Below are 27,010 nucleotides of genomic sequence, written 5' to 3'. Positions count from 1 at the left end.
AATCTACAATAAGTTAGCCGATCATGTGTGATGTGTTGTGATCTGGTAGATACAATAGATGTTTTTTAATCACCCCCCCCCCAAAAAAAAATCATCACACTCGTGTGAAGTGAGGGGCTCCTTTTATCACGATGTATGTGTCATTGAAGTTCCCTAACAAGTCCGTAGACTTGGCTGTCACATGACGTCATGGTGGAACACGCAAAGCAAGGCTTTGGAGGGGCTGGCGCCCCATAAAAATGAATAATATTTTTGAGGGGAGCTAGCTCCTCCAATGCCCAGCTGTGTGTGTTTGTGTGTGTACCCCATAGCGATGATCTGCTTAAGACAAACATTAAAAGTCCATAGCACCAAGGATTACATTAGTCTACCCATGTTTTTCAACCAGTGTCAATTGTCTAATGATTAGACAATTGACACTGGCTGAAAACCATGGGTTACAAAAATCATGGGATAAAAATGTAAGCAAACATTAAAAGTCCATAGACTTGGCTGCCACATGGCGTCACGAGTGAAAGCCAGACATTGGGAGCTAATAGCGCCCCTCAAAAAAGTGTGTGTGTGTGTGTGTGTGTGTGTGTGTGTGTGTGTGAGAGAGAGAGAGAGAGAGAGAGAGAGAGAGGGGGTTATTAGGAGATCTGTTTTTTTGTCGTGGTACAAGGTGTGAGCAGGTTGTGTGAGTCAACAAGCGTGTGATTGCATGGAAGCAGTTTTCACATCACAAGGTTGCGGCAGCATGAATGAGAGGCAGAGAGTGTGAGAGCTAGCTGTGGGGAGTGTGTGAGTGTGCGAGAAGAATGTGCGACTGTGTGCGTGTGTGTGTGTGTGCATGCGCTCGCACAAACGTGGTACATATATGTGAGATATCATCATTACTCCTCATCTGCACAGCCGTGCGCACAGCCGCACACGCGCACACACACACACACACACACACACACACACACACACACACACACACACACACACACACACACACAGAGTGTTGTTACTGTAACTGTATTGCGAGGCTGGCAGAGTGCAGATGGGAGCAAAGAGATACGGAGAGGCAGAGAGAAAATCAATAGGAATCGACATGAAACACTGCATCAAGAATGTTACCACACACACACACACACACACACACACGCCACATTTCCCCTGCCTGCCCGGGGAATTGAACCAGCAACCTTCCATCCACAAGCTACGCTACTCTAAGCTCTAGTCCAGGCCACTGTTGCCCCTTAAACTGCTCTCTGTGCATTATGAACACACTCGCGAACCACATCGACTTAGAACGTACAAACACAATCCTACGCACCTCAATTCACCTCGCTTCACATAAATGTTTAATGTCGATGAAAATGACAGAATCAAAGACAGACTGACAGTCGGACAGACACACACAGATAGACTCGCAGATGGAACACTGCAGAGAATGAGGATAGTAGAAAATACACAAGATGGAACAGGTAAACAAGGCAAGTAGGCAGGCAGACAGACAGACAGACAGACAGACAGACAGACAGACAGACAGACAGACAGACAGACAGACAGACAGACAGACAGACAGACAGACAGACGTAAACAGAGAAGGTAATAGAAGCTGTAGGAACAAGTGCACACTGGAAAATAATTCCTGTATATAGCACAGAGTTTAACGGACCATATACATGCCATTGTTCACGGATACATAAAGATCCACAATATTTCCGATTAATGGCTTTAGTTTTGGATTTTGCGTTTGTTTTTAATGATTTCCAAAGTCATTAGAGTGGGCTCCTGTGCCAGGCGACATAACAGGGGCTGATAGAGCTTCCTGGTGCGATCCCCGGCCTCTCCTCTCCTCTCCTCTCCTCTCCTCTCCTCTCCTCTCCTCTCCTCTCCTCTCCTCTCCTCTCCTGTCCTCGCTGCCTCTCCTCTCCTGTCCTCTCCTATCCTCGCTGTCTCTCCTCTCCTCTCCTCTCCTATCCCCTCTCCTCTCCTCTCCTCTCCTCTCCTCTCCTCTCCTCTCCTCTCCTCTCCTCTCCTCGCTGCCTCTCCTCTCCTCTCCTCTCCTCTCCTCTCCTCTCCTCTCCTCTCCTCTCCTCTCCTCTCCCCTCCCCTCCCCTCCCCTCTCCTCTCCTCTCCTCTCTGCCTCTCCTCTCCTCTCCTCTCCTCTCCTCTCCTCTCCTCTCCTCTCCTCTCCTCTCCTCTCCTCGCTGCCTCTCCTCTCCTCTCCTCTCCTCTCCTCTCCTCTCCTCTCCTCTCCTCTCCTCTCCTCTCCTCTCCTCTCCTCGCTGCCTCTCCTCTCCTCTCCTCTCCTCTCCTCTCCTCTCCTCTCCTCTCCTGTCCTCGCTGCATGTCACAAGTGTCCTTGAGTAAGAAACGTAACCCCCAGCTGCTCCTGTGCTGCAGAGCTTCCTCTGGTATCTGTTCTACACTGCAGTGCTTTGGAGGAAAAAGCACTATTGGGCTGCAACAGTTAATCGAACTAATCTACCGTATTAAAAATGTTTGTGTTTTTATCATTTCATTTAATAGTTTTTTGCTGGTGAAAAAATCACAACAGTGCTAGGTGATATGAAATGTTAATGTTAGCACGTCATATAAACACCATAATTGTGTCATCAACTAATTTACTGCTGACTGTCTTTGATGGCTTTTTCCCCCCAATGGCGTTCACTGCCGAAAAAGCTTTCGATGACTTTTGGTTAGCTCCTGGTTGCTACAGGTATCACTAAACAGGCAATGGACTGCAAACAAGATGACGGAGACTTCAATGATAGGGTTAAAACCCTGTCATCTTGGATTTTATTTCCCAGATTTCGTTTATGATCAAACCTTGGTTAAAATCACTGATAGTCTTCCATTATTATTATATGTTCCAGGGCTTCTGGAGAAGGTTCAGTTGCTGCCACCTCAGATATAGTCCTCAGCTATGAGCGATACCGTACAACATATGTGGCAATTCTCAGTAATTACTTCTGTGATTTTTAACCTTTTCTGTATCAGGGCCCAGTTGAAAATATTGGCGGTCCACAGATGGGGGTGAGCTGCGTGCATTTTCATAATTTAATTTTAATAAATGTATCAATCAATTGTGTTTCTGGCTTGGATCAACGGAAACGACATACCTACCGGTATAGTATACTTTTAAGTTCTTAACCCATTCTGACCTGAGATCAGATTCATACGAGGTTTCCACTGGACACACACTGGTCTGATTAACCCATTCTGACCTGAGATCAGATTCTAAAAAATGTCAGTCGTTCTTCGATTTTTCAAAAATAGCAGACCTACAAGCTCATAGCGCGCCACTCGGTGGCGCGCTATGAGCTTGTAGATCTGCTATTTTTCAATAGCTAAAGCATGACATGATGCTGACACCAAAATGGGTTCCCGGTCAGAATGGGTTAATTATTTCGGTAAAAACATGAGAAAAATACGAGATGTTGTATTTAAAAACAATACCCTACTACACCCACTGATATACACCCATATATAATATTAATATTAAGCCTAATCAAACCCATCTCGCAACTATAGGCCGTAGTTAGGCCTACTCTTCCATTTTCTATATGGACAGAAAAATATGAAAAACCCTGAGACCAAGTTCCATGTGCTGCGGTGTAGATTGTACTTTGTTTGATTCACAAAAATAGGACGCTCATACTGGAACGGGCAACAACAAATTAGATTTTTCTGTGCAATTCGATATTTATCCCAACCGTATAATTAATTCACATTATTGCTCTTATCTCAGAGAAGCAGGGTCTGAGAGACGGAGGAGCTACTGGGAGCTCGGTGTCCCACGATAAGTTGGTTTGAACCTCTAAAGAAGAGAAAGGAAGGAATCCTTGTCTACGAAGCAAAAACTTTACCTTGAAAAAAGTACACACCGAACTTTACGACGTGTGATGAATTTCATAAATGTATTTTTCAACCATAAAGGTCCTTTAGGCTGCAGAATGTCATTGAACTATTTATAACACACACACACACACACACACACACACACACACACACACACACACACACACACACACACACACACACACACACACACACACACACACACACACACACACACACACACACACACACACACACACACACACACACACGTAGTAGTTGAATACCAGTATACACGTATATGGAGTCTCTGGACAAGTTTGCTCGGTCTGGAGTCACCTATACATTTTATTGATCTGCTCTAGAGTCAGCTGCTGCTGATCATCCATCAATAATAATGGCATCAAAAGTATCCCTGACCCTTCACTCAATCACCACGCAGCACTCGCCCCTTCAGTCAGTCAGTCAGTCAGTCAGTCAGTCAGTCAGCCAGCCAGTCATTCAGTCAGTCAGTCAGCCAGCCAGTCAGGCAGGCAGCCAGTCAGCCAGTCAGTCAGTCAGTCAGTCAGTCAGCCAGTCCGTCAGTCATTCAAAAGCAAATCAATGATGTATCTTATTAGTTGATAAACGTAATGCCCTGAAATTGGGATACAAGTTTCTCTTTGTTAAAAAAGATGACGTCAATTATTATGGTGAAGGGTAGTGTCACTTTAAAACACTTCTGGGGTAAGTAAATGTACTGAGTTACTTTCCACCACTGAAGAAGAAGGCCAGGAGGACACTATGTGCTCGTATAGTTCGAGGTCAATGAACAGAGTTCATAATGAACCGACGGCCGTCTCGTCTCATTTCCATTCAGCAGAACAGCTCGTTTACATCGCCGGAGGGAGGCTCCCGTCACGTACCGTTTTAACCCCGTCCAATAACCTCCTTAACCCTCACCTTAATCCTAGTCTTAATCTCCCATCGATTTAAGCCATTATGCAATGCAACCAACTCTCCACGAGCAACTATAGGGAGTCGAGGACGCGTGCACGAGAGAGAGCAGTAACGAGTTATAACGTATAGAATAGATAACTATGGTTAAATGTTAAATAAGACAAAAGGATTGGACCGAGGTTATGGGGTTTGCAGTACGTACAGTATATCATATCAGCCGATAAGGCCAAATAAAGTATAGTCTGTTGTACAGTAGGTAGGTATGGATATTTGTCTTAAAGGTTTGTCATCATGCCCAGCAGTGACCCACCTCCTAATCCACCAGAAGTTGGGCATTATAATAATATATATAGAATATAGCACAGCCCTACGGAGGGCACACAAAAAAAAAGCAACATGTTAACTCTCAGAAAAGGGGTCTATAGGAGGGTGACCATACCGCACGCACGCACGCACACACACACACACACACAACACACAACACACAACATACAGTTCAGTCACGTTACCTGGACAGCGCGATCTCGGCCTTCTGCCGGGAGATCTCGGCGGCCTTCTGCGCTCCCTCCACGGCGCGGTCCACCTTCTCGCGGATCTTGCTGGCGCGCAGCGGGATGAGGTTCTTCCGCTTGCCGCTGACCAGGACGTTCTGCTTGTACTTGCCCTCCTCCTTGGTGCCGTCGGGGAAGGCCGTGCAGCCGTAGCCGTGGCGCTTGTTGGCCAGCCACTCGCCCTCGTACTGCAGGCCGTCGGAGCGCCGCGAGGCGCCGTAGCCCGTGCGCTTGTCGTTCTTCCACTCGCCGTGGAACGTCTCCGTGGCCGTGGCGTCCACGTCGTCCTCGCCCGCCAGGGCCAGGTCGGCGTCGGCGTCTCCGAGGCTGCCGAGGAGGAGGAGGGAGGTTTACGGTTACGTCATGTTAATTCATTTTGGTGTTAGCATTATGCTATGCTTTAGCTATTGGAAAATAGCAGATCTACAAGCTCATAGCGCGCCACCGAGTGGCGCGCTACGAGCTTGTAGGTCTGCTATTTTTGAAAGATTTATACTGTACGCCACATCAAGGTTTCATTTGGTAGGCCCTAAAATTATGATGCAGGGAATTATTTTGGGTACAAAAAACATGATGTAAGTTATCGTCCGCTCCCGATCTGCATACAAGCTCACAACGCTGCACCTTGCAAATGACCCCATTAACTTGAACAATGGGCTCTCTGGAGGTGTGAAGCTCACTGTGAAGAAGTTCACTGCCGTGGGGGAGAAAGGCTTTGACCGACAAGTATGTCTAATATCATATTTAGAAAATGTTTCAGATGAAGAAAAACAAAAAACAGAGATGATTTTAATCAAATATTTAGGATAAATCATGGAAGGGGAACCTTCTGACTGAGAGCTTCATGGTCAAAGATAATCTACTTAAAAAATCTCAAAATGGATCAGAAAGACCTCACAGATACTCAAGTCAGGCAGCCATACTGTATGTACATCAAATGTTACATAAACAGCAATAAGAGCACACACAATATCACTTGACGACAAGGCAGAAGTTCAGCGATCACAGAAGTGCTGAACCCGAGTAGTTTGCTACCATTGTTCTCAGACGCATTTCTCTCTCTCTCTCTCTCTCTCTCTCTCTCTCTCTCTCTCTCTCTCTCAGCAAGGTGCCAACTAGGTGCAACTTCCCGTTGACAGCCCATTCATCAAACAGAAAAGTCCTATCTAATCTAATTGCATTAAACAAAGTCAAACTCAAAAAAACACTGCAGCTGTACGGAAAGCTTGAATTATCCTCTTTCAATCTGTAAAGTCTTTGTTTATTAAAAATTCACAGTAGAAATGTTATGAGCTACTTTCCTGTCAAGAAATTCCGTGCAGGTTATTCTTTTTTTCTAAGCGTCAGAGTTTGGGAGTGCTCGTTGGATATCACTCAACAGTCCTGCGTACCACCTGTTTTGAATTTGCACCTAATGCAGGACGCAGTAGGAGGTTGCTTCACTACTAGGCCTACTACAAACTCCAATACTTTCTTGACAGGGAGAAGTAGCTCATAACAAGTCTACAGTGGACTTTCACGAAACAAACACTTTGCAGATAGAATTCAAGCTCTTTGTACTTTTGCTGCGATGTTGGTGAGTTTGACGTGGTTTAATACAATTAGATAGGACTTCTCTGTTTGGATGAATGGGCTGTCAAAGGGAAGTTGCACCTAGTTGGCGCCTTGCTGGCAAGATGGCCACGGTCTGCATAAGGTCAATTCACTTACTTCTACAGTATGTAAACCAAGATGCATTATAGCCCCCCCTCTAAATAGCACCCCCATAGCACCCCCAGTCAAAAAAATCTGGAGCAGTCGCTGATTCTTTTCTTACCTGATGGTGGAGTTGATGTCGGAGGCAGCGGAGGACACGGTGCTCATGCCCGCCTCGCTCCTGAAGGAGCTCTGCTTGGACCTCTGGGAGGCCAGAGAGCTCCTGGACTCAGACTTCCTGAGCTTGAGGCCCGACAGGATGGAGCGGCGGAACAGGCCCTTCCTCTTCCCCTTCAGCAGCTCCGCCTCGCTGTGGGCCGTCAGCACGAAGCCGCCGCGGGACACGGCGGGGCTGCTGCCCGCGCTGCCCGAGCTGCAACATGGACAAGGTTATAGCATGGTTGGACGGGAACCCCTTTCGGTGTTTTAACCCATTCTGACCTGAGATCAGATTCATACAAGGTTTCCACTGGACACACGCTGGTCTGATTAACCCATTCTGACCTGAGATCAGATTAAAAAAATGTCAGTCATTCTTCGATTTTTCAAAAATAGCAGACCTACAAGCTCGTAGCGCGCCACTCGGTGGCGCGCTATGAGCTTGTAGATCTGCTATTTTTCAATAGCTAAAGCATAACATGATGCTAATACCAAAATGGGTTCCCGTTCAGAATGGGTTAAGCGGAATTTAAAACTTTAGATATTGAAAAATAGCATGTCTACAAGCTCATAGCGCCGCGCTATACGAGCTTGTAGATCTGCTATTTTTGAAAAATCGTGAATATGTGGCGCAATTCTTTGAATATATATTCTTTCAGAGCGAACGTTTTTGCAGTCTGCGGCCAAATGCAGATAATTCTCATCTGAAAAAGGTTGAGCACCACTGAGTCATAGAAATAGGTTTTTCAGAAAACTGTTAGGATTTAGAAGCAATTTTTTTTTGGGTTAACATTAAATGGGTTAACGAGTTAACGGAACAACGAAAATGAAAAATGAAAAAAATATTTCCGTTAACTGAAATAAATAAAACTAGAATAAAAAAGAAAGAAAAAGAAAACAATAACCAACTGAAACTGTATTGGGTGTTTACAAAACTAAAACAAACTGAAATGATAGACCAAATGCTTTTTTGTCAATATATTTATAAGCTTAATCTGCAACTGAATATATCTTTTTAAAAATGCAATCTTTCCTTGAGTTTTTATTACACAGTATCATTACACAATTAGCATTATCAAAATATAATAAATCTAGTAGCAAATCAGCTCAAGAAACTAAATAAAACTAACTTGAAGTAAAACATTAAATGAAAACGAATGAAAAACAAAAACTCCCCAACTCTTCTCACCTCGACATGGAGACGCTGGTGGTGAGGGTGGCGGTGCCGGGGGCCGGGGGGAGGACGTGAGGAGGGCCCGTCCCGGTACCGGTGCGGTCCAGCAGTGCGGTGCCGTTGCTGTGCTCCGACCCGGAGCGCAGGGAGTTTATGGAGGTGCGGAGCGGCGAGCGGATGACGGCCGCCATGCCGTACGGGACGCTCTGACGCACGCCGTAGCCGTGCCGCATGCCCCCCACCCACTGGCCCTGGAATGTACCTACAGAGAGACACACCAGAAGAAGAGCTTAGCCTTCATGCAATTCATGATTAATCCTGGTCACTAAACTGCCTCCCCCTGGCCAGCCGGGGCGCCTGATGGAGGGGAAAGGAACTGGTTGGAATAACGTGTTCCTTCCACGCGCTACGTCCAACCAGGGAAACTCCCCCCTGTCAGGTATGAAGGAAGCATGAGTTAAGTCCGTTGCTCTCCCCTTGTCCCCCATATATGGGGACTAGGTTGGTGGAGGGTGTGTAGAGCCCAGGATCACATTAGATGATTGACACAGGGGTGAAAAATGGGTTACAAAATCGTGGGATAAAAAATATATATTAAAAAAAAGAACCCTTATAGAACACTAAAAGTAACTTTTGTCAAACCATCACTAAACCTGGGTGTATTTTACCCCATGTAATATATTCCATATATTACGTTACATTTCTCATCGAAAGTAGGCCTACAGAAATACATGGCAACTTAAAGTACTCTTTTAAAAAATGTCATCATGACAAAAAAATAGATATCATGGGGGGGCCGCTATCAAAATCTGTGAAAAATGTGGGTATTATTTTAATACCAATATTCCTAATAATAATAACGGAGCTGGGAACTACTTCGTTGGTCCACCCATTCCTGGGACATGTGCGAATGGACCAGTGGGGGAAAAAAGCCCATTGTGGCTGTATGGGATTTTTCTCTATCACTCACTAAACGCGGGTGAAATTCACTCGTACACCTGCATGTAGAAAACAACAGGGATGTGGAGGTTTAGTGGTCTAGGGTTACAATTGCCAAGACTATTACAGTACTGATTCCCAAACAGTGGGTCCCTTTATACTTTTTTTGTTCATACATTTAAAAAAAAAACTGTCCCAAAAAAGCTAAATAAATAAATAAACAAACAAACAGAATTGAAACAATTCAGAATAATTGAAACAGAATAATCTTCTCAGTACCGGTAATTTCATGCAGAAATACAAGAAGAATCTATAAGAAGTCCCATGAATTAGAAAACAAATGTTTAAGAAGTAGCTTAGTGAAAATATTTTCGCCAGTTGAGGTCCCGGGCAAACACCTAATCTCTCTTTTGGGTCTTGATCTGGAAAGTTTGGGAACCACTGCATTACAGAATAAGAGTTAATAGGTACAGTACAGTATGTGCTATACAGTAGGTAAAGCCAAGAGCAGACTTTTATGATGGGATAATAAAGACAGACAGTCATTAGGCCGACATCGATAACCTATCTCTAACCCTAACCTAAACAGCGCAGTTCGAGAGGTAGTCCGACCATTGTTTTCGCATGTCGGACTGTTGGTGTGTCTAATCTTCATCTAATTCTTCTTCTGTAATTTTCCTTGCCATAATTGAATTTTGTTGCGTACCAATGTGGGATAGATCTAAAGAGTTCAGAAATGTTTGCATGTCTTGAATGTTCGCTTGGGGTGGTTGGGTGTATAATGTTTTGTAATAAGACTCAAATGACTTCTCTATGTCCTCCAAGTTGCTAGATGCCCTTCCTGTTTTGGGGTCTATAATTTTAGTTATAGTATTCAGGGTCCGCTCTTTACGTAGTCTTCTAGCTAGTAGCCTTGTGGCTTTTGGGCCTGCTTCATAATAATTTTGTCTTAGGAATTTGTGTTTTTTTTCTATATCTTCCTTATATAAAACATCAATTTCTTTCCTTACAGCTTTGATCTGCTCTAGTAATTGGGGCATGCTATTTACTTTATGTTTTTTCTCTAAGTCTTTGAGTTTCTCTTCCAATGATTTTAATTTATGTTCTTTAGCTTTTTTTATTACCGAACTGACAGCAATTATTTTCCCTCTTATCACTGCTTTTAAAGCATCCCAAAGTATGACAGGAGTGACTTCACCGTTATCATTAATTTCTCTGTATGTTTTCATTTCAGTTCGTATCTCTTCTGATATTAAATTATTATTAAGCAGGCCTGTATTCAACCTCCAAATAGTTTTCCTGGGTCTACTGTCTAAATGTAGCTTAAGATATATTGCTGAATGATCTGAGACATCCATAGGACCAATTGTGCATTCTTGTATTCTATGCCTGTCATTATTATATACAAATATATAATCAAGTCTAGCATAGACATTATATGTAGCTGAATAGTGTGAGTAGTTGCGTTCCAAAGGGTGGTGTGTCTAATCTTAATACGCATCCCCATAAAGACTGTAGAAACATCTCCACAAAAGACAGTTCAGATATACTAATTTCTATTTATGAAGCGTTTGTACAGAGAGTAATCACAAAGCTCTGGTTCAACAGCTGAATTCAAATCATAATAGTTAAATATTTGTTAGATAATAAATAATATTCATAAGTAATCAAAGTACATGTACATTTCAAACAACAGTTCACCAATGAAACTACGTACGGTACCTTATGTCATGTGTGTGAAATGGATCTGTAATGACTTCCATGTCACGAGAGCAGAATACCTAACGGCATTGGTCCCTTTTATACACACCACTACAACCTCTTTTGATCAGACCCAATTGACCTAACTGAATGTCAAGTCTCCAGGTTTTCTTTAGAATAGTAGCCTTGCCGAGCCATGAGGCCCATAGGGGCAGGAGCCTATCTCCTGTTTCTGTAGCCATGAGGCCCATAGGGCAGGAGCCTATCTCCTGTTTCTGTAGCCATGAGGCCCATAGGGCAGGAGCCTATCTCCTGTTTCTGTAGCCATGAGGCCCATAGGGGCAGGAGCCTATCTCCTGTTTCTGTAGCCATGAGGCCCATAGGGGCAGGAGCCTATCTCCTGTTTCTGTAGCCATGAGGCCCATAGGGCAGGAGCCTATCTCCTGTTTCTGTAGCGTGAGGCAGCTTGATGTACAAGTACACCCCCTGGACATGACGCTAGTATGTCGCAAGGACTTACACCCAATCCAACCCTTGATGCTGAGTGACAAGCTGATGCAGGGAGGCACTGGGTCCCATTTTTAGAGTCTTTGGTATGACCCGGCCGGGGATCGAACCACAACCTCCCAGTATCAGGGGGGACACTCTAACCACAAGGCCACTGAGCTGTTTCTTTAGAATATGTGACACTTATTTACTACGACACTATGGCACATTAGGAGTCCAACTAGTACTAGTGGTTCTCAAATTAATTTATTTGCAAAAACATTGAACATTTGAACACTCTCAGAGTTACAGACATGCTATGGTCATTCAGGGCTAGGTCTTTATATGTTTCTGGTGATCTTATTGTCCACTCATTCTGTATGTCTGTGGCAAAAAAACAAATAGAATTTTGACAAAAATGTCCACCACAAGCCAGCATGGCGATGACCCCCCTGGTCAGTAAACACACACACACACACACACACACACACACACACACACACACACACACACACACACAAGTGTCCATTTGGAGGAAGGAGGAGGAAAGTAAATACCAAAGATCACAATAACCACAACGCGGCATAACAGCCATATTGAATAGAACATGTCGAATAGTGGATCATTCTCTCCTTGGGAGCCTCTATCAGGCCATCTATTTATAACACATCCACACCATCAATCCATCCATACACTCAATACTCCATAACACACACACACACACACACACACACACACACACACACACACACACACACACACACACACACACACACACACACACACACACACACACACACACACACACACACACACACACACACACACACACACACACACACACACACACACACACACACACACACACACACACACACACACACACACACACACACACACACACACACACACACACACACACACACACACACACACACACACACAGTCACTCCATCCATCCATCGACTCAATACTCCATAACACTGCATCACCATGCTGCTGAAAAGTAGGGCATCGTGTGTGTGTGTGTGTGTGTGTGTGTGTGTGTGTATCTCTTGGCCTCACTCTGACACACACACACACACACACACACACACACACACACACACACACACAAACAAACGGAAGTGCATTCCAATAAGAGTGCAAGTGATCCATCCCTCCTGCTCATCTGTGACGTATAGCACTGCCGTGATTCATTCTGTAGCGCTCACAAACACAAAAACACACACCCACATGCACACACACACACACACACACACACACACACACACACATATACACCCACATGCACACACACCCACACACACACACACACACACACACACACATACACCCACATGCACACACACACACACACACACATACACCCACACACACACACACACACACACCCACATGCACACACACCCACACACACCACAACATGCCCATATATGGAATGCAACTACTTTCACTGCGTTACATTGCTGTGCATTTTTATAGTACAATATTTTTCAATGCGTCAGCTTCTAGAACACACGTGCGCAGTCTGTACTGCACGCACACACACACACACACACACACACACACACACAGTCACACACACACACACAGTCACACACACAGTCACACACACACACACACAGTCACACACACAGTCACACACACAGTCACACACACACACAGGATTATCCATTTAAGATATTATCAGGCAGCTAGATCCAGGGAGGGACAGGAACGATGAGAGAGACAGACAGGCAGGCTGGCGGACGGATGGCGGGACGGACGGACATGTCAGAGAGACAGACAGACAGACTATAGTCTCTCTACCAACAAGTGTGGATCCACACTTCATGTTGAATTAACCACTTGAACCCTATAGCAGTATAGCATCGCTATTGTAGGAAGACAATCCAGCACAAAGCGCGCACACACACACACACACACACACACACACACACAGGCAGCTGGCCAGCACATCTGGTCAGGCCTTTGTAATCATGTTGGTACACAGCTGCATGACCATATGATAGACAGATCAAAGACCCCCCCCCCACACACACACACACACACAGACACACACACACGTGTGCACGATAGGATTACCGATTAAGGGGCTATTAGGGGAGATTGAGTCAGTGCGATGACGAGGAAGAAAGCAATTTCTGCATCTGTACAATTCAAATACATATAAAAATTTATATTCTGGCTAATTGCAGTCTGGCTAAAAAGGTCTACATTTGACAAATGGGCTAAGAATAATATGTGAATCTAAGAGGCTGCATGTCCAAACAGCCCTTTGTTTGGAACATGCAGCAGCCATTCACGCAGAGTCAAACTTGATACCTCCCTAGTGCTAAAACACACACAAAAAGAGCCATTACTTTTACAATCGAACAACAATGGACTAAAGCTCTCAGTTCACAGGAGGCATGCAGCGCTACCCTCTGAGCCACTGTTTTCAAGGATTGGACAAACAGGACCAAATATTACGCCTTGCACAAAGAATCCAGAGATACAGAGATAAGCGATATCGATGAAGCCACATGATATCCATCTATGCTCTCTCTGGTGTACAGATTTGCACTGTGTACAGTCACTACAGTACAGGCTGTCTACTAGATCTTCTCTAATTTCGTTAAAGAAAGCACACACTTCCTCCTAAAATGTAGGCCTGCTGTAGAGCCACGCAGGACGAACATACAGTTTAAGCATGCAGCTGGACTGTTTCATTGGAATAAACCGCTACAAATGCAGATAAATGGGCACGGCATGAACCAAATGACTAATTAGACCAATAGGGCCCCCCGTTGGGCACTCGGGTCCAAACACAAACATTTCCCCAATTAATTTTGTATCCAGAAAGGGGTCGTCATTAATGATCAAACAGGACAAATTTGGCCTTCAATGAATGAGCGTATACACATCTGTCCAATCTTTATAAAACTTGTGAACTCTGTATAGCCTACTGTAAATATATATATATTTTTGTTTTTCACCCAGTGCCAATTATCTAATGTAATCCTGGGCGCTACACTTCCTCTGCCAACATGGGGGGGCAGCGGACTGACCTCATGCCTCCTTCTATGCATGAGGAGTCCAAGCTGCTTCTTTTCACCTGACAGAGGGGAATTTCCCCAGCCGGACGTAGCGCGTGGAAGGGACACGTTATTCCGACCAGTTCCTACTGTAAATATTTTAAACCAATCACAATCATTCACGAGTTACACAAGTTAATTGATGTACTGTAGAACAGCTTCCCTCCTGTTCACATCGAGTTATACGAGTTGTTTTCATTGTTTAATTACGTTTTAAGACTTACAGGACAGAGTGGGATAGGTGACGTGTTCGGATGACGTCACCGGAAGAAAATTCAGTCGCAACGGCATGCAGAAAAGGCTTCTGGGAAATTGAAAAATGCATTCCAATGGCAATGGCGGCGCGATACGGGTGTCCTCTGCTCTTTGTTATTGATCGGCCCTTTGGATTCTTTTTCAACACTACAACAAAAGGATCACACCATTTTAAGGTGGATTTTCAGTAGGAGAAAACTTTCGCACACCCAGAAATCAGGCGTACTGTATGCACAGGTGCGTATAGGCCAGTGGACATCAATGAAAGCAATAAGGTACACCCGCACACTGTTTCGGTCCTTCCGGAACCTTCCTCGGGCCTGAGGAAGGGTCCGGAAGGACCGAAACGTTGCTTCACAGAAGACAATGCTCATGTGCCGAGCAGATACACAGTGTGCGGGTGTACTGTACCTTATTGCTTTCAAAAGGTGGATTTTCATGAAACGGAGAGATGTCGTCGGTGTGGTGGTTCTTCAAAAGGTTAGTGACAAACTAGGCAGTCAAATGGGGACTGCGATGTTTTTATCCCACAGTCAAACTGTTATGTTACAGTAGCTAGGGGAGAGCGGGGTCAGTTGGTGCGGTAGGACGGTTGCACCTCGGACTGGATACCATACAACGCCTTTTCGTCGCATATTTCCGGTGACGTCATTCGATTCCACAGTGCCCGAAAGCCTTGCAGACAAAAAATTATCCATTTCCGCCTAAAATTGACGGAGCTACAGACCCTTTTGTGTTTTTGCACGCTTTAAGTAGCGGAGACTGGAAGAGAGACAGGTCGGTTGACGCGCATTTTACTAATTCCCTCCCTGCACAGAGATTAATTAATTTCAAGTAACCAAACTTTTTTGTGAACAAGATACACTTGTCCTCTCTCATTATCCCGAGTGTTTTTTAATTTTGGTGAAACGAGTCGGACGCAATCGGCAAGCAAAGTGATCTCGCTCTTACTTCCGCGTCTTTCGTCCTTGATCTTGCTTTTGACAGGACGAAAGGTTTTTTTTCTTTGCTTGCCGATTGCGTCCGACTCGTTTCACCAAAATTAAAAAACACTCGGGGTAAAGGGAGAGGACAAGTGTATCTTGTTCACAAAAAAGTTTGGTTACTTGAAATTAATTAATCTCTGTGCAGGGAGGGATTAGTAAAATGCGCATCAACCGACCCTGCTCTCCCCTACTGTATGTCCTGCTTGACTTATGCCTGTAAAGAGCTGTATAAAGTCAGACTACTTGGTACAAACGTGAGTTGAGAGAGAGAGAGAGAGAGATGGTATCAAGAGCAAATAATATCACCTGTAGGCCTATATTTGTTGCAAGGACAGAGTATTGCAGAGTATTCTGCTGACAGCGTATAGAAAAAGTAGACCCAGACGGTGAAGTGGAAAAATCCCAGTCCTCTGTTTGGGGTTCTGTTCAGCCTGCTCGCCTCTTTCTGCCGTTTCTCTCTCTGTGTCACCAAAGACAATAGCTCCATTTCTGTGACCAATTTACTGTAATTATATTCATTATAATTTACGTATTATAATCAGTGTCTATATAGTCCACTCTCGCCCTACAGTATGTGTTGTACAATGAAGAGCCAAAAAAAGAACATCTAAAAAGCTCACAATCTCCTGTAGATCTGTTGTTTTCGCTTACAAGCATGCAGGTTGCAGACTACTATCGACTCTAATCCCTCGGAGAGTTGCAATTGATGACTAGGTTAATAAACACGGGGAAACATTCCATACACGTCAGTGTCACCAAAGGGTAAAGCGGTAGTTGGTTTATATTGTAGCGCCTTTTGACTGTTTTGAGTATTGTTTGGAATTTAACCCATTCTGACCTGGCACCCATTTTGGTGTTAGCATCATGTCATGCTTTAGCTATTGAAAAATAGCAGATCTACAAGCTCATAGCGCGCCACCGAGTGGCGCGCTACGAGCTTGTAGGTCTGCTATTTTTGAAAAATTCGAAGAACGACTGAACATTTTTAGAATCTGATCTCAGGTCAGAATGGGTTAATCAGACCAGTGTGTGTCCAGTGGGGAAACCTCGTATGAATCTGATCTCAGGTCAGAATGGGTTAAGACATTGCTCACATAACAAATGGTAGACTAGGAGGACAGAGCTCATATTAACTTGATTGGAGATAAATGTCACCTACCGGATCACTCAATGCTGTGGCTAAAGGTTAGGAATGCAAGAAGTGCCTGTTACAGCTATAGACACATTGAGTATGTACAGTACCAGCCACTTTCCTACATTCTGATATGGGCCGTACTGCTACGTTAAAATTAATTGAGAGATTACAGACTCTAAAACAATCAAATCATCACAAATCAAGTCATTCAGGCCAATCATGTTTGGCGTATTCACTTTTCTGCCCTCACTTTTATCCTCAATTATGTGTACTTTAATTGCTCAGCCAATCAAATCATCGCTATGGGGTGGATCAGCCAATGTTTGTGTTCACACACACAAACCCGTAAAGCTGGACATAGGAGGCCCGGGTCTAGCGCCCCCTCAAAGATAAAATACTTAAATACAGTAAAGCCTATACTAATGTAGCCTGGTCAACCACGCACACTAGATCATCAGGTATTTATATTACTAGTCCTTACCCGTTCTGAATATATGAACAGCAAATGATGTTCAGTGTGGGTAATGTGATAGGGGGGGGGGGGGGGGGGAATCGTTTACCTGTGTGGGTCTGTTGCGCGGAAAAGTGTGTCCCAGTATTAATCTGTGTCCATCCCAACATGCATTTCACTGGTGACACTGGTGACACGTTGATTTGCGGGGAGATGTTTTTTGTTTCCTCGCGAATTAATTTAATTAAGATGATTGTTAGAATGTTTGGCGTGTGTAATGCAGGGCAGATTGCGTCGTGGCATTGTGAGATGGCGCAGAAAGCGAGCAGCTGTCTTATTCTATGCTAAGGAAGTACTCTGACTGACTGACTGACAGACAGTCCGCTAAATTATTAATAGGATAGAAGGAGGAAGAATTTGTTCCAAAAAGTGAACAGTAGGATTTGTTAAAATTTTTATGTGGACACGTCCACCACTTCATTAAGAATGCCTGGTTTGGCCCAGGCGGTGGCGTAACCGTCTGGGCACCCGACTGGTAATCCAGTCGCAGTGTGCCGCGGGTTCGGCTCCCGAGCCCGACACGGCCTTTTACTGCATGTCTTCCCCCATCTCTCTCCCGTTTCCTGTCAGCCTACTGTCTGTCCCTTCAAAAAACCAATAAAAGGCGTAAGCCGCAAAAAAATATCTTAAAAAAAAAAGAAAAAAGAATGCCTGGTTTGCCTAGTGGGTGGTGATGGGTGGTGATCCACCTGAACTGAAGTCGCACCCACAGCTGTTGTTATATGATGGAGGGGGTGATATTGTGAGGTGATTTCTTTCATTGGCACATTTTGACTGTAAAGGTTTCAGCCTCCATGAAGAAACCCTAAATACAAAAGGACGACATCATTGCACATAACAACCACACCAAAAAAATAATAAAATAAAATCACTGCGCTCCATCTCTAAAAATGAGGAACAGTGTGTTGTAATAAAATGACGTACTACAGTAGGTTACTGGGTCTGTCTTTACCACATCTGCCTGGCCACGAGTCACAGAGCTGGAATATATATGTGCGATAATAGCAGGCATTCTTTAGAGTTTAGATAACTGGAACATGACACAGAAAAAAAAAAAATCCACTAGGCCGAGGACTTAATTCTTTCCAAATCAGCCTCACGGTGGCCAATTCCTGTTTTTACCTATAACTGCATCGATCTGTGTACAACTTTGTATGCGCACTCTCTAGAGGGCAGGCCATGGCAAAACATTTTCCCTGCATTTTCCACATCTCCCAGTTATAGCGCCACTATGAGGCCGATTTCTGCAAAACATATATTAGTTATATTACTCACAGATTTCATCCTGGACATTTTTCAAATCAGCCTCATGGTGGCGCTATAACAGGCCAAGTCAGGTCTTTACATGCACACATCTGCATTAGACTCCCTACAGCCCAAGGAAAAACCTCTGGCCTGCATTTTTCAATTCTTCCTTTTCGAGCGCCACCAGGAGGCCCATTTATGTTGCAACACTCTTTTTTTATATTAGTCCTTCAGATTTTATCCAAATATCAATCCTGGTGGAAAAACCTGTGCCCCGAGGGGCACTTCCTCTGGTTTCCTCTCGCTTTGGCCTGCTGGATTTTAGGCCTGTTTTAAAGGACGCCAGTGATTTGCATTTTTTTGAGGGAAGGGGTCAGCATGGCAGCAGCAGGGAGAGCGTAAACGCAGAAAGATCACAAAGTGGTGTAAACATCCGAGCGAGATTTGATCGCGCGCCAACCTCCGGGATGAAATCATAATTGTCTCTTCTACGAATGCACACGGCTGTCTTCCGCTCTCTCTCTCTCTCTCTCTCTGGGCCTGCATTTAATTCTGGAAATAGCAATAGTGGACGGCAGGCGTGGTTTTACAATAGAGGCGGCTGCCTCCCCAAATTAACCTCGCCTCCCCTTGACTTGTCAGTCAGGAGAGAGGGAGAGAAAAAAACGCACCAAAACAGAACAAGTTTGCAGCGAGTTGCTCGGCCATTGGCTCCTCGCACATTCAATTCATTCCGTAGTCCGACCAATAGGAATGCACCTTTTTTTTGTCTCATGGGGTGCCATGGGTTATGGTAGGTTAAAAAAAAGTGAGAGTGTGAAGTGAGGGGCGCAGTGAGGGCAGTATTTATATCAGGCAGATGACGGTTTTTGGGTTACATCTTGGATGCTTAAGTATTAGCGTTAATGCTATAGCAAGTTAAAATGAGGCCAATCCTTACTCTAGAAAAATGCCAATGTTCCAATCGTGATCACCGGATAAACACAAATGACCTCCGAACATCAGCGTTCACGTGTCATCATGAACGTGCACAATGATATAGTCAACGGACCAGCGCGTTCATGTGTTTGGGCCCTGCACGCTGCAATACCAAATCCGGCCACTATATGTCCATTTCGCCTCAGGGTTTCCTCCGGGAGCCGTCTCTCTATTCTTATATACTCTAAGGGCAGGCTATGCCTTTACAGGATGGCAGGAGTTCTCTCCTGATGTGAAGGCTTCCTCCCACACATTATTCTGTCAACCGCACACTGTGAGATGTTGTTCAGCAACATGCTGCAGAGAGGGAACACTGTGGACTGAGTCAGTCACTCAGGGCTTTACTGTGTACTCATGGCTGAGTCATAAGTATCCCAAAAGTGAACTTGCCTGTGACCAAATTCAGCAAAACTCACCCTATTTTAGATCTGCTGCAAGTGTCGCAGCAGATGTCCATCAACCCTTAAAATAATACCCTGTATGTAACGCATGTACACACACACACACACACACACACACACACACACACCAAGGTAAAACACGAAGTCAAAACGAAACAAAAATAAAATCGAAATACATTTTCTAAGCGATAATAACCTTGGTCGGGAGGACACACATTCCCATCCTATATCCTGTAGACCTAGGCCAACTCTAAACCAATTACCTGGACGCCATCTCCTCATATAGTGATGGTACCTTAATTCACAATGCCAATTGTCACTCTAATGGCCTTCTCATGACACACTCATTTACTCGTTTAGTGTTCATGCGTAGTAAAGGGGGCACAAAGGGTATTCAATTCCTACTGAACCCGTTGTGTGATGCATTATCTATGCAGACAGTACAAGCATTACATTAAGATGGGCTCTGTTCTTCTCTATACCGAGAGTACTAATTTCCCCCCTCTCCCTATACAGTATACGATATGACTAATTTAACGTCTCGCTGACACGATCACGGGATCTTTGTAGGCCCTCTATACAAACAACTGCTGTCTTTATTATCTCTCTATCTCTCTCTCTCCATCTCCATCTCTCCCTCTGTGGTCGGGTAATCAGTCAGCTTAGCTGCTCATCTCGGTAAACACCATTAGCCCCGGCCAGGACCAGACCACCAATCGCGGTTCAGTACCACCAGCGGGCCAGCCTATAGCAGCGAGGAACAGCGAGTCCCTCGTGACATGCTGACCTGATGCATGTCGGTGAGCGGTTGCTATGGAAACCCTTACTGTACCGAGTGGCTCCGCAGAAATGCAGTAGAGCAAAGGAGAGAGAGAGGGAGGAAGAGAGAGAGAGGGAGGGAGGGAGGGAGAGAGAGAGAGGGAGGGAGAGAGAGGGAGGGAGGGAGAGAGAGGGAGGGAGGGAGGGAGAGAGAGGGAGGAAGAGAGAGAGGGAGGAGGGAGGGAGAGAGAGGAGGTGGCAGGAATGAAACAATGCTCATCCATAATAACATACATTATATTAGTGTGTTTTTTTAGAAAAGGTTGGTTGTTTGAGGATGATGGGGGAACGTAGTGTTTTCTCTAGTGCATATAGTTGATTGATTAAAGACCTGTATCGCGTGACATACAGTACGCGATACATACATATAGGGTGACTGTTCTACGTGCTCACATTTGCATTTTTTATTCAACGTTTGGATTCCTATAGAGTATGATATGACATCAATAAAACAGGGACGCGAGGTTGAAAGTGCTTCAAAGCACTATGGGGCGGACCACCAGGCGACCATTTTTGAATGTTCTGGCTCGGTACTAATAATATACTCTTGGTTTGGATGAGAGACAGACGGACGGACAGCTTTGATGAATCCACGCTATTAGCGTAATAGAATGCTGCCCAGGAAAGACATCGAGCAACCTGTTGCCGTTACTGCCTTTCATTGTATATTTGAGTGGTGCAGCCACTCCAAGGAACAGCAATGTCCGTCCTTATAGGACTATGTCCTATACCTATGTGACTATGTTTAGGGTACCAGTAGGGGCAAAAGAAACAGAGAGAGAGAGAGAGATAGTGTTGCACTGTTGCCTGCTAATTACACAGACAGTCAGACGGACAGACAGACAGACAGACAGACAGACAGACAGACAGACAGACAGACAGACAGACAAACAGACAGACAGACAGACAGACAGAGAGGCAGGGGGAGAGGGGAGTTGCACCACTCAGTTCACACAGGTGTGATTATTTTCCTATTAAGTAATTGAAAGGAGGGACAACTGAAAACGTCATCTATCTACTGTAGGATAACCAGGAGCATATTGTGTTCACAGCCTACACTAGTCATTTAGTCAGCCATACAAAATATCTGCTTCAACAGAACTTCAACCACTTTCAACCCGGTATGCATATTTTGGGGCGTGCCATTATAGCCAAACATTTTTGTTAAAAAAAATAAAATAATAATAATAACTAGAACTGCACTCTGTCGAGTGCATACTTGCTTGTTGCACACTAGTAGGCCATAAATGGCCAACTACAGTAGTGCGCAAGCAGAGCGCGCAAGTACTTTCGACCGTTATAAACTGTCACTTTTGATGCGTATGCACCGTCCCAGCAAATTGTGCCTGATACGGCAGTGGTGCCAGATTACATACAGTCATGTATACACAGGAGCATTAGCTAAACACTAACACACTAAAACATATCGTCATTACGTCACCATCGAAAACCAATTACACTCTGGCATTGGGTCCTTTAATCCACATATTTCTTACGTCATCATTGAGAGCTAGTTATACATATACAGTATACACACCATGGGGTCCCAGCAAATCAGGCACAATTTGCTGGGACGGTGCATACGCATCAAAAGTGACGGGTTGGCTGGGACGGTGCATACGAGCCGGGCGAAACCATTACTTGCGCGCTCTGCTTGCGCAAGTAATAATGGTAATAATAATAATAACACTCGAATGCGCTAGATCCTACAGTGCTTGTAGAATGTCTATTTTCACTATTCACAATGCGATAAAGTAGAAGATAAGGTCTGTGGACACTTAAACATGAATTAAACATGAAAGCCAAGCATGGGAAGATTAGAGCAGACAGCTGGCAACCCCACTGTATATAAGCCTGTAGTAAGTTAGTTAATTAAAGTTAGAGATTATGGAATGAAAACATTGAAAAATGTGCTACTCTTCAAACACCATTAGTGGTAAAAGTGTGTGGTTGTGTAGCCTCAGCCTGCTGCAATACCTGAGTGTTTGTATGGTACTGTAAATACAATGGATTTACAGTACAGTACAGACAGACAGACAGACAGACAGACAGACAGACAGACAGACAGACAGACAGACAGACAGACAGACAGACAGACAGACAGACAGACAGAAATTAATGAATGAAACATTCACACATTCTGCAACTAGGCCAATCTCATTCTGCAATTACTGTATCTAGGATCAAACACAGATACGTTCCAACACTGCTCTCCCATTCATCAGTAGATCAGCTCAGACTCGCATTTATTCATGATTAGTCTTTCCCTTCCAATGATATCTGCTCTTGTGTCTCCACACTATGCCACTATGACTCACACTGTCAAATTAAAAAACATCAATCATTACAATTATATCCTAATTGTCCCTCCATCCATCTATCCACTTGGCCGTCCCATCATCCATCGATCCGAGTGTCCACGCCAGTGATTTGCATTGCAACACGTTGCACCGAGTAGCGCAGAGACATCACACCGGTCTCTTCAGGTAGGGCTGTGTCACCATTACACATTTCAGCTATTACTGCTTTTTTTTAAACGTACTATGAACATATTTCAACATGGAAACATTTACTGTATGACAAAATAATTGAGATTATCCCAAATAGTCGCGATTAGACGATTATGTAATAATTGTGGTTTGCCTGCAGTTCAACTGGATGGACTGTGCTGCGAGTCTAAACATAATCCATCAATCTGTCTCATCTCTGTCCATCCATCAATCTGTCACTCTACCCCGCCATCACCATCCTGTACCCCCACCTGTTAATTATCTGCTATTCTGACTCCTTCTCCTTTGTCCTTATTCTACCCTTCCATCCTTTGTGCGTGCGTGCGTGCGCGCGTGCATGCATGCAGTTCATATCATTGTTGTAATGACCTGCTACAGTACTTATAGTTATGTAACAAGGCTTTGACCGCATGTATGCTACTGTCAGCTGTTTGCCTGAACGTAACACTTCTGCGTGTGTGTGTGTGTGTGTGTGTGCGTGCATCTTCGACTGGGATACATATTCAGCCTAACTGGACCTGAACTGAACTCTGGGGGAAATAGTCTGATAGACAGGTCTAAATTGTATGCATCTACGAATTTCTATGGAATATCTCAATTGTTTGATAGTGTAGCTAAAAGGTATCGACGGCTATACTATCAAACAATTGAGATATTCCATAGAAATTCGTAGTAGTCACTCACTACGAACGCGTACGGTACGAGCCGGTACATCTCAGCATCCAGGATGTCCCCAGGCTCAAGAAAGAAAAGTGATGTGTCAGCTCTGTGTGAAAAGCAGGTCGAGCGGTTATTTCCAAACCCTTGTGTTGCTCGGGACTTTCAGCAGGGGACCTGCCATGATCCCCCTCCGTCTGCTCCTCGTGCACCCCTTAAGGCGGTACAGGCTGAATTTAGAGCCTCCGAATATGCAGAATGTCCCTTTGTGGCAGCGGAGGTGAGGGCTTTTGGAGAGAGAGGTATTATATATATTATTTTATACTCAGAAGACATGTAGGGAGGACTGCCGATTGTGTGTGTTTTTAAGAGAGAAAAAGAGAGAGAGAGAGAGAGAGAGAGAGAGAGAGAGGGGAAGGCGGGGGATCGTGGGTCATATCAGTACAGTACAGTAGCCTACTGTACGGACCACATGCACTCCGGCTTCTTGCATGTCTCCCCCCCTCTCTCCGACATTAGTTTCCGGCCTTTCTACACTCTACACTAAAGGAGAAATAATAATAACCTTAAAACAACACTGGACGGTTAGCTCAACCGTCTGGGCACCTCGACTGCCGAGCCAGCCGGACGGCGTGCCGCGGGTTCGAGTCCCGAGCCCGACGGCCTTTGCTGCGTGTCACTCCCCTTCTCTCTCCCCCTTTCCTGTCTAGTTACTGTACCCTAACGGCAAAAACGGCATAAAGGCAAAAAAACCGCCCCAAAACATATCCTACAAAAACCCAAAAACAACAACACTGGTGTCCTGAAACAAACCCTGAGTCATCCGCTTGTTTGGGGGGGATTTGCCCGGGATTGTCCCGGTTTCGACCTGGGTGTCCCTGAACAAAATATCACAAAAGACACTCCCGGTTTTCAACATTCACCACCAAATTGTCCCAGTTTTCACCACAATTAAAATAATCATTTTGAGTGCTTTACACACTTGTAGATGTTTATCACATTCTGTTCTTTTGAATGTGCAGAGAAAATAATTACCAGGGTCCTTTGGGGAGTTCCAGACGACAGTGAAGTGTCATTTTAAGGCCTTTTTAATATCCTAAAAAAGGACCATTGCCGCATCAAAATCAATCAACAAACCATACTATGAAACTGGTCAAGCATTGGCCAAACTGTCAAATTAAATAAGAAAGAGGCAAAGATCTCGCTCACTGCGAGGTGCTGTGAGCTTGTAGATCTGCTATTTTCAGAATATCTACCTAATATTTACTCAATGTAATGCCTCAACTCCTACAAAGTGCTCGTCAGAAGAAAGAAAACCTATGTCTGTCTATGGCTGTGTGTGTGTGTATCTATCTATACGGCTTGTACAAGGACAACGCTGTGATTGGCCAGTAGCCACTTCGAGTGGCAGTCGGGGGAAACGCTCTCGCCAGAACATGAATTACTATGTCTATCGGGATTCGGATCGCAACTCTGAACGGCCCTGAGCCGGCTCAATTGAACTTCGCAACGTACGACACGGCGCCTCGCGTGGCTCAAGTTTGCTTGAGACGACGGGCCTCCGTCGCGGTCAGAAACGATACTTTATCGACTAAAAAGCTGTTAGCGTTAGCCACAGAAGCGGGGCGTGGTTATAAGCACAAGCTGTATTGAGTTCAGAATGCTGTGTGTGTGTGTGTGTGTGTGTGCACGCACATGGCGTTTCTCCGCACTCTTACCTCCGTCCGAGTACGTCTCCGTCCCGTAGCCGTCCTGCAGCCCGTTGTTCCACGTGCCCTCGTACTTGCCGCTGGTGCCCGTGCTCTCGCGCACGCCGTAGCGTCCCTTGAAGCCGTTGGTCCACTCGCCGCGGTACACCCAGCGGCCCTTGCTCTCCACGCCCACGCCGTGCCTCTTGCCCTGGCCCCAGGTGCCCACGTAGGTGTTCCCGCTGGGCCAGGTGTAGACGCCCAGCAGCTCGAAGCCGTGCTGCCAGGAGCCGCAGTACTCGCCCTGGCCCTTGGGCCCCGTGCAGATCCCGTGGCCGTGTGCCTTGCCCTCGTCCCACCCGCCGCAGTAAGACCCCCCATCGTCAAAGTTGAACCTGCCGCCAGTGGACATGCATGTAACAGAGGTCTTGGCAAATCCCCCGAAGCCTCAAAAAGAAAAAAAAAAAAAATGAAGAAGGAAAAGGAAACAAACAAAGAAAAAGAAAGGGCTAATTTGAGACTAAAACAAATCCATGGGGTTATTGGGTTGTTCTGTGGGTAGAGAGGCAGGTGGTGTGAGCTTTGCTGTGGGGGGGCAGGGATGAAGAGGAGGAGGAGGAGGTGGTGGGAGGGAAGAGGAGACGTCTCCCAGACGGTTCAACCAAACCGGGACGACCCCGCCGCCGCTGTGGGAGCGTTGCTAAGGGGTTGTCCGACGTGGTGGGAAGGGACTGGGGGGGCAGTGGGAAGGCGGTCACACCATCCTCGTGGGTGGCAGACTCTCTGTCGCTGCGTTGTGGCGTCGGCTAGCGGCTCCTCGGGGCTGCTTCTCTGCTGCGGCCGGTCGTCATGCAGCAGGTGGGAGCGGACGAGCGAGGGCCGAGAGCTGCCATGGTCACGCTCTCCGGTCGGGCCTTTGAGCATGGAGGGCTCCTACATGGGCCCGGCCATCGGTCTGCCTACACACTAAGGCAGCAACAGCACTTGGAAGTCACTCACCACCCCCTCCTATTGCTCTCTCTCCTCCTTCCTCTGCGCGCCGACAGGCCCACGCTTTCAGCCACCGCCGCCTACCTGATGATGTGTCTGCCTCTCTGGGGTGCAGAGCCCCCAGTGTCTGCTGTCTCCCCCTTGGCGTCCTCGCAGACCTCTCAGACTCCAGGCTAGAAACCGCCAGGTACCCTGATGATCAGCCCCAAGGCCCCAGCTGGGGCTAAACACACAGAGCTGCAATGGTTTACCATGTTACAAGTACTTGTTTAGAGATACCCTAAGTCGGTGTGTCTAT

At 45.4% G+C, this 27,010-nt stretch overlaps 1 protein-coding gene across 1 annotated transcript in view; it reads right to left on the bottom strand.

Annotated features, from left to right (window-relative positions):
• The window catches only part of jph3b (junctophilin 3b), a gene marked incomplete at its 5' end in the record, with an annotated part of 49,018 nt that extends 22,884 nt beyond the window's left edge, over positions 1-26,134 (bottom strand). The window contains 4 exons of the mRNA XM_080762256.1: positions 5,262-5,630; positions 7,120-7,371; positions 8,347-8,593; positions 25,753-26,134. Of these exons, the coding sequence (XP_080618382.1) occupies positions 5,262-5,630; positions 7,120-7,371; positions 8,347-8,593; positions 25,753-26,134 (1,250 nt within the window). The remainder of the gene's footprint in view (positions 1-5,261; positions 5,631-7,119; positions 7,372-8,346; positions 8,594-25,752) is intronic.
• Positions 26,135-27,010: the final 876 nt, after the last annotated feature.

This window comes from Protomyctophum bolini, assembly GCF_963924005.1.
Source record: "Protomyctophum bolini genome assembly, chromosome: 4".
Lineage (NCBI taxonomy): Eukaryota > Metazoa > Chordata > Actinopteri > Myctophiformes > Myctophidae > Protomyctophum > Protomyctophum bolini.
This window is presented reverse-complemented; position numbering and strand designations above follow the sequence as displayed.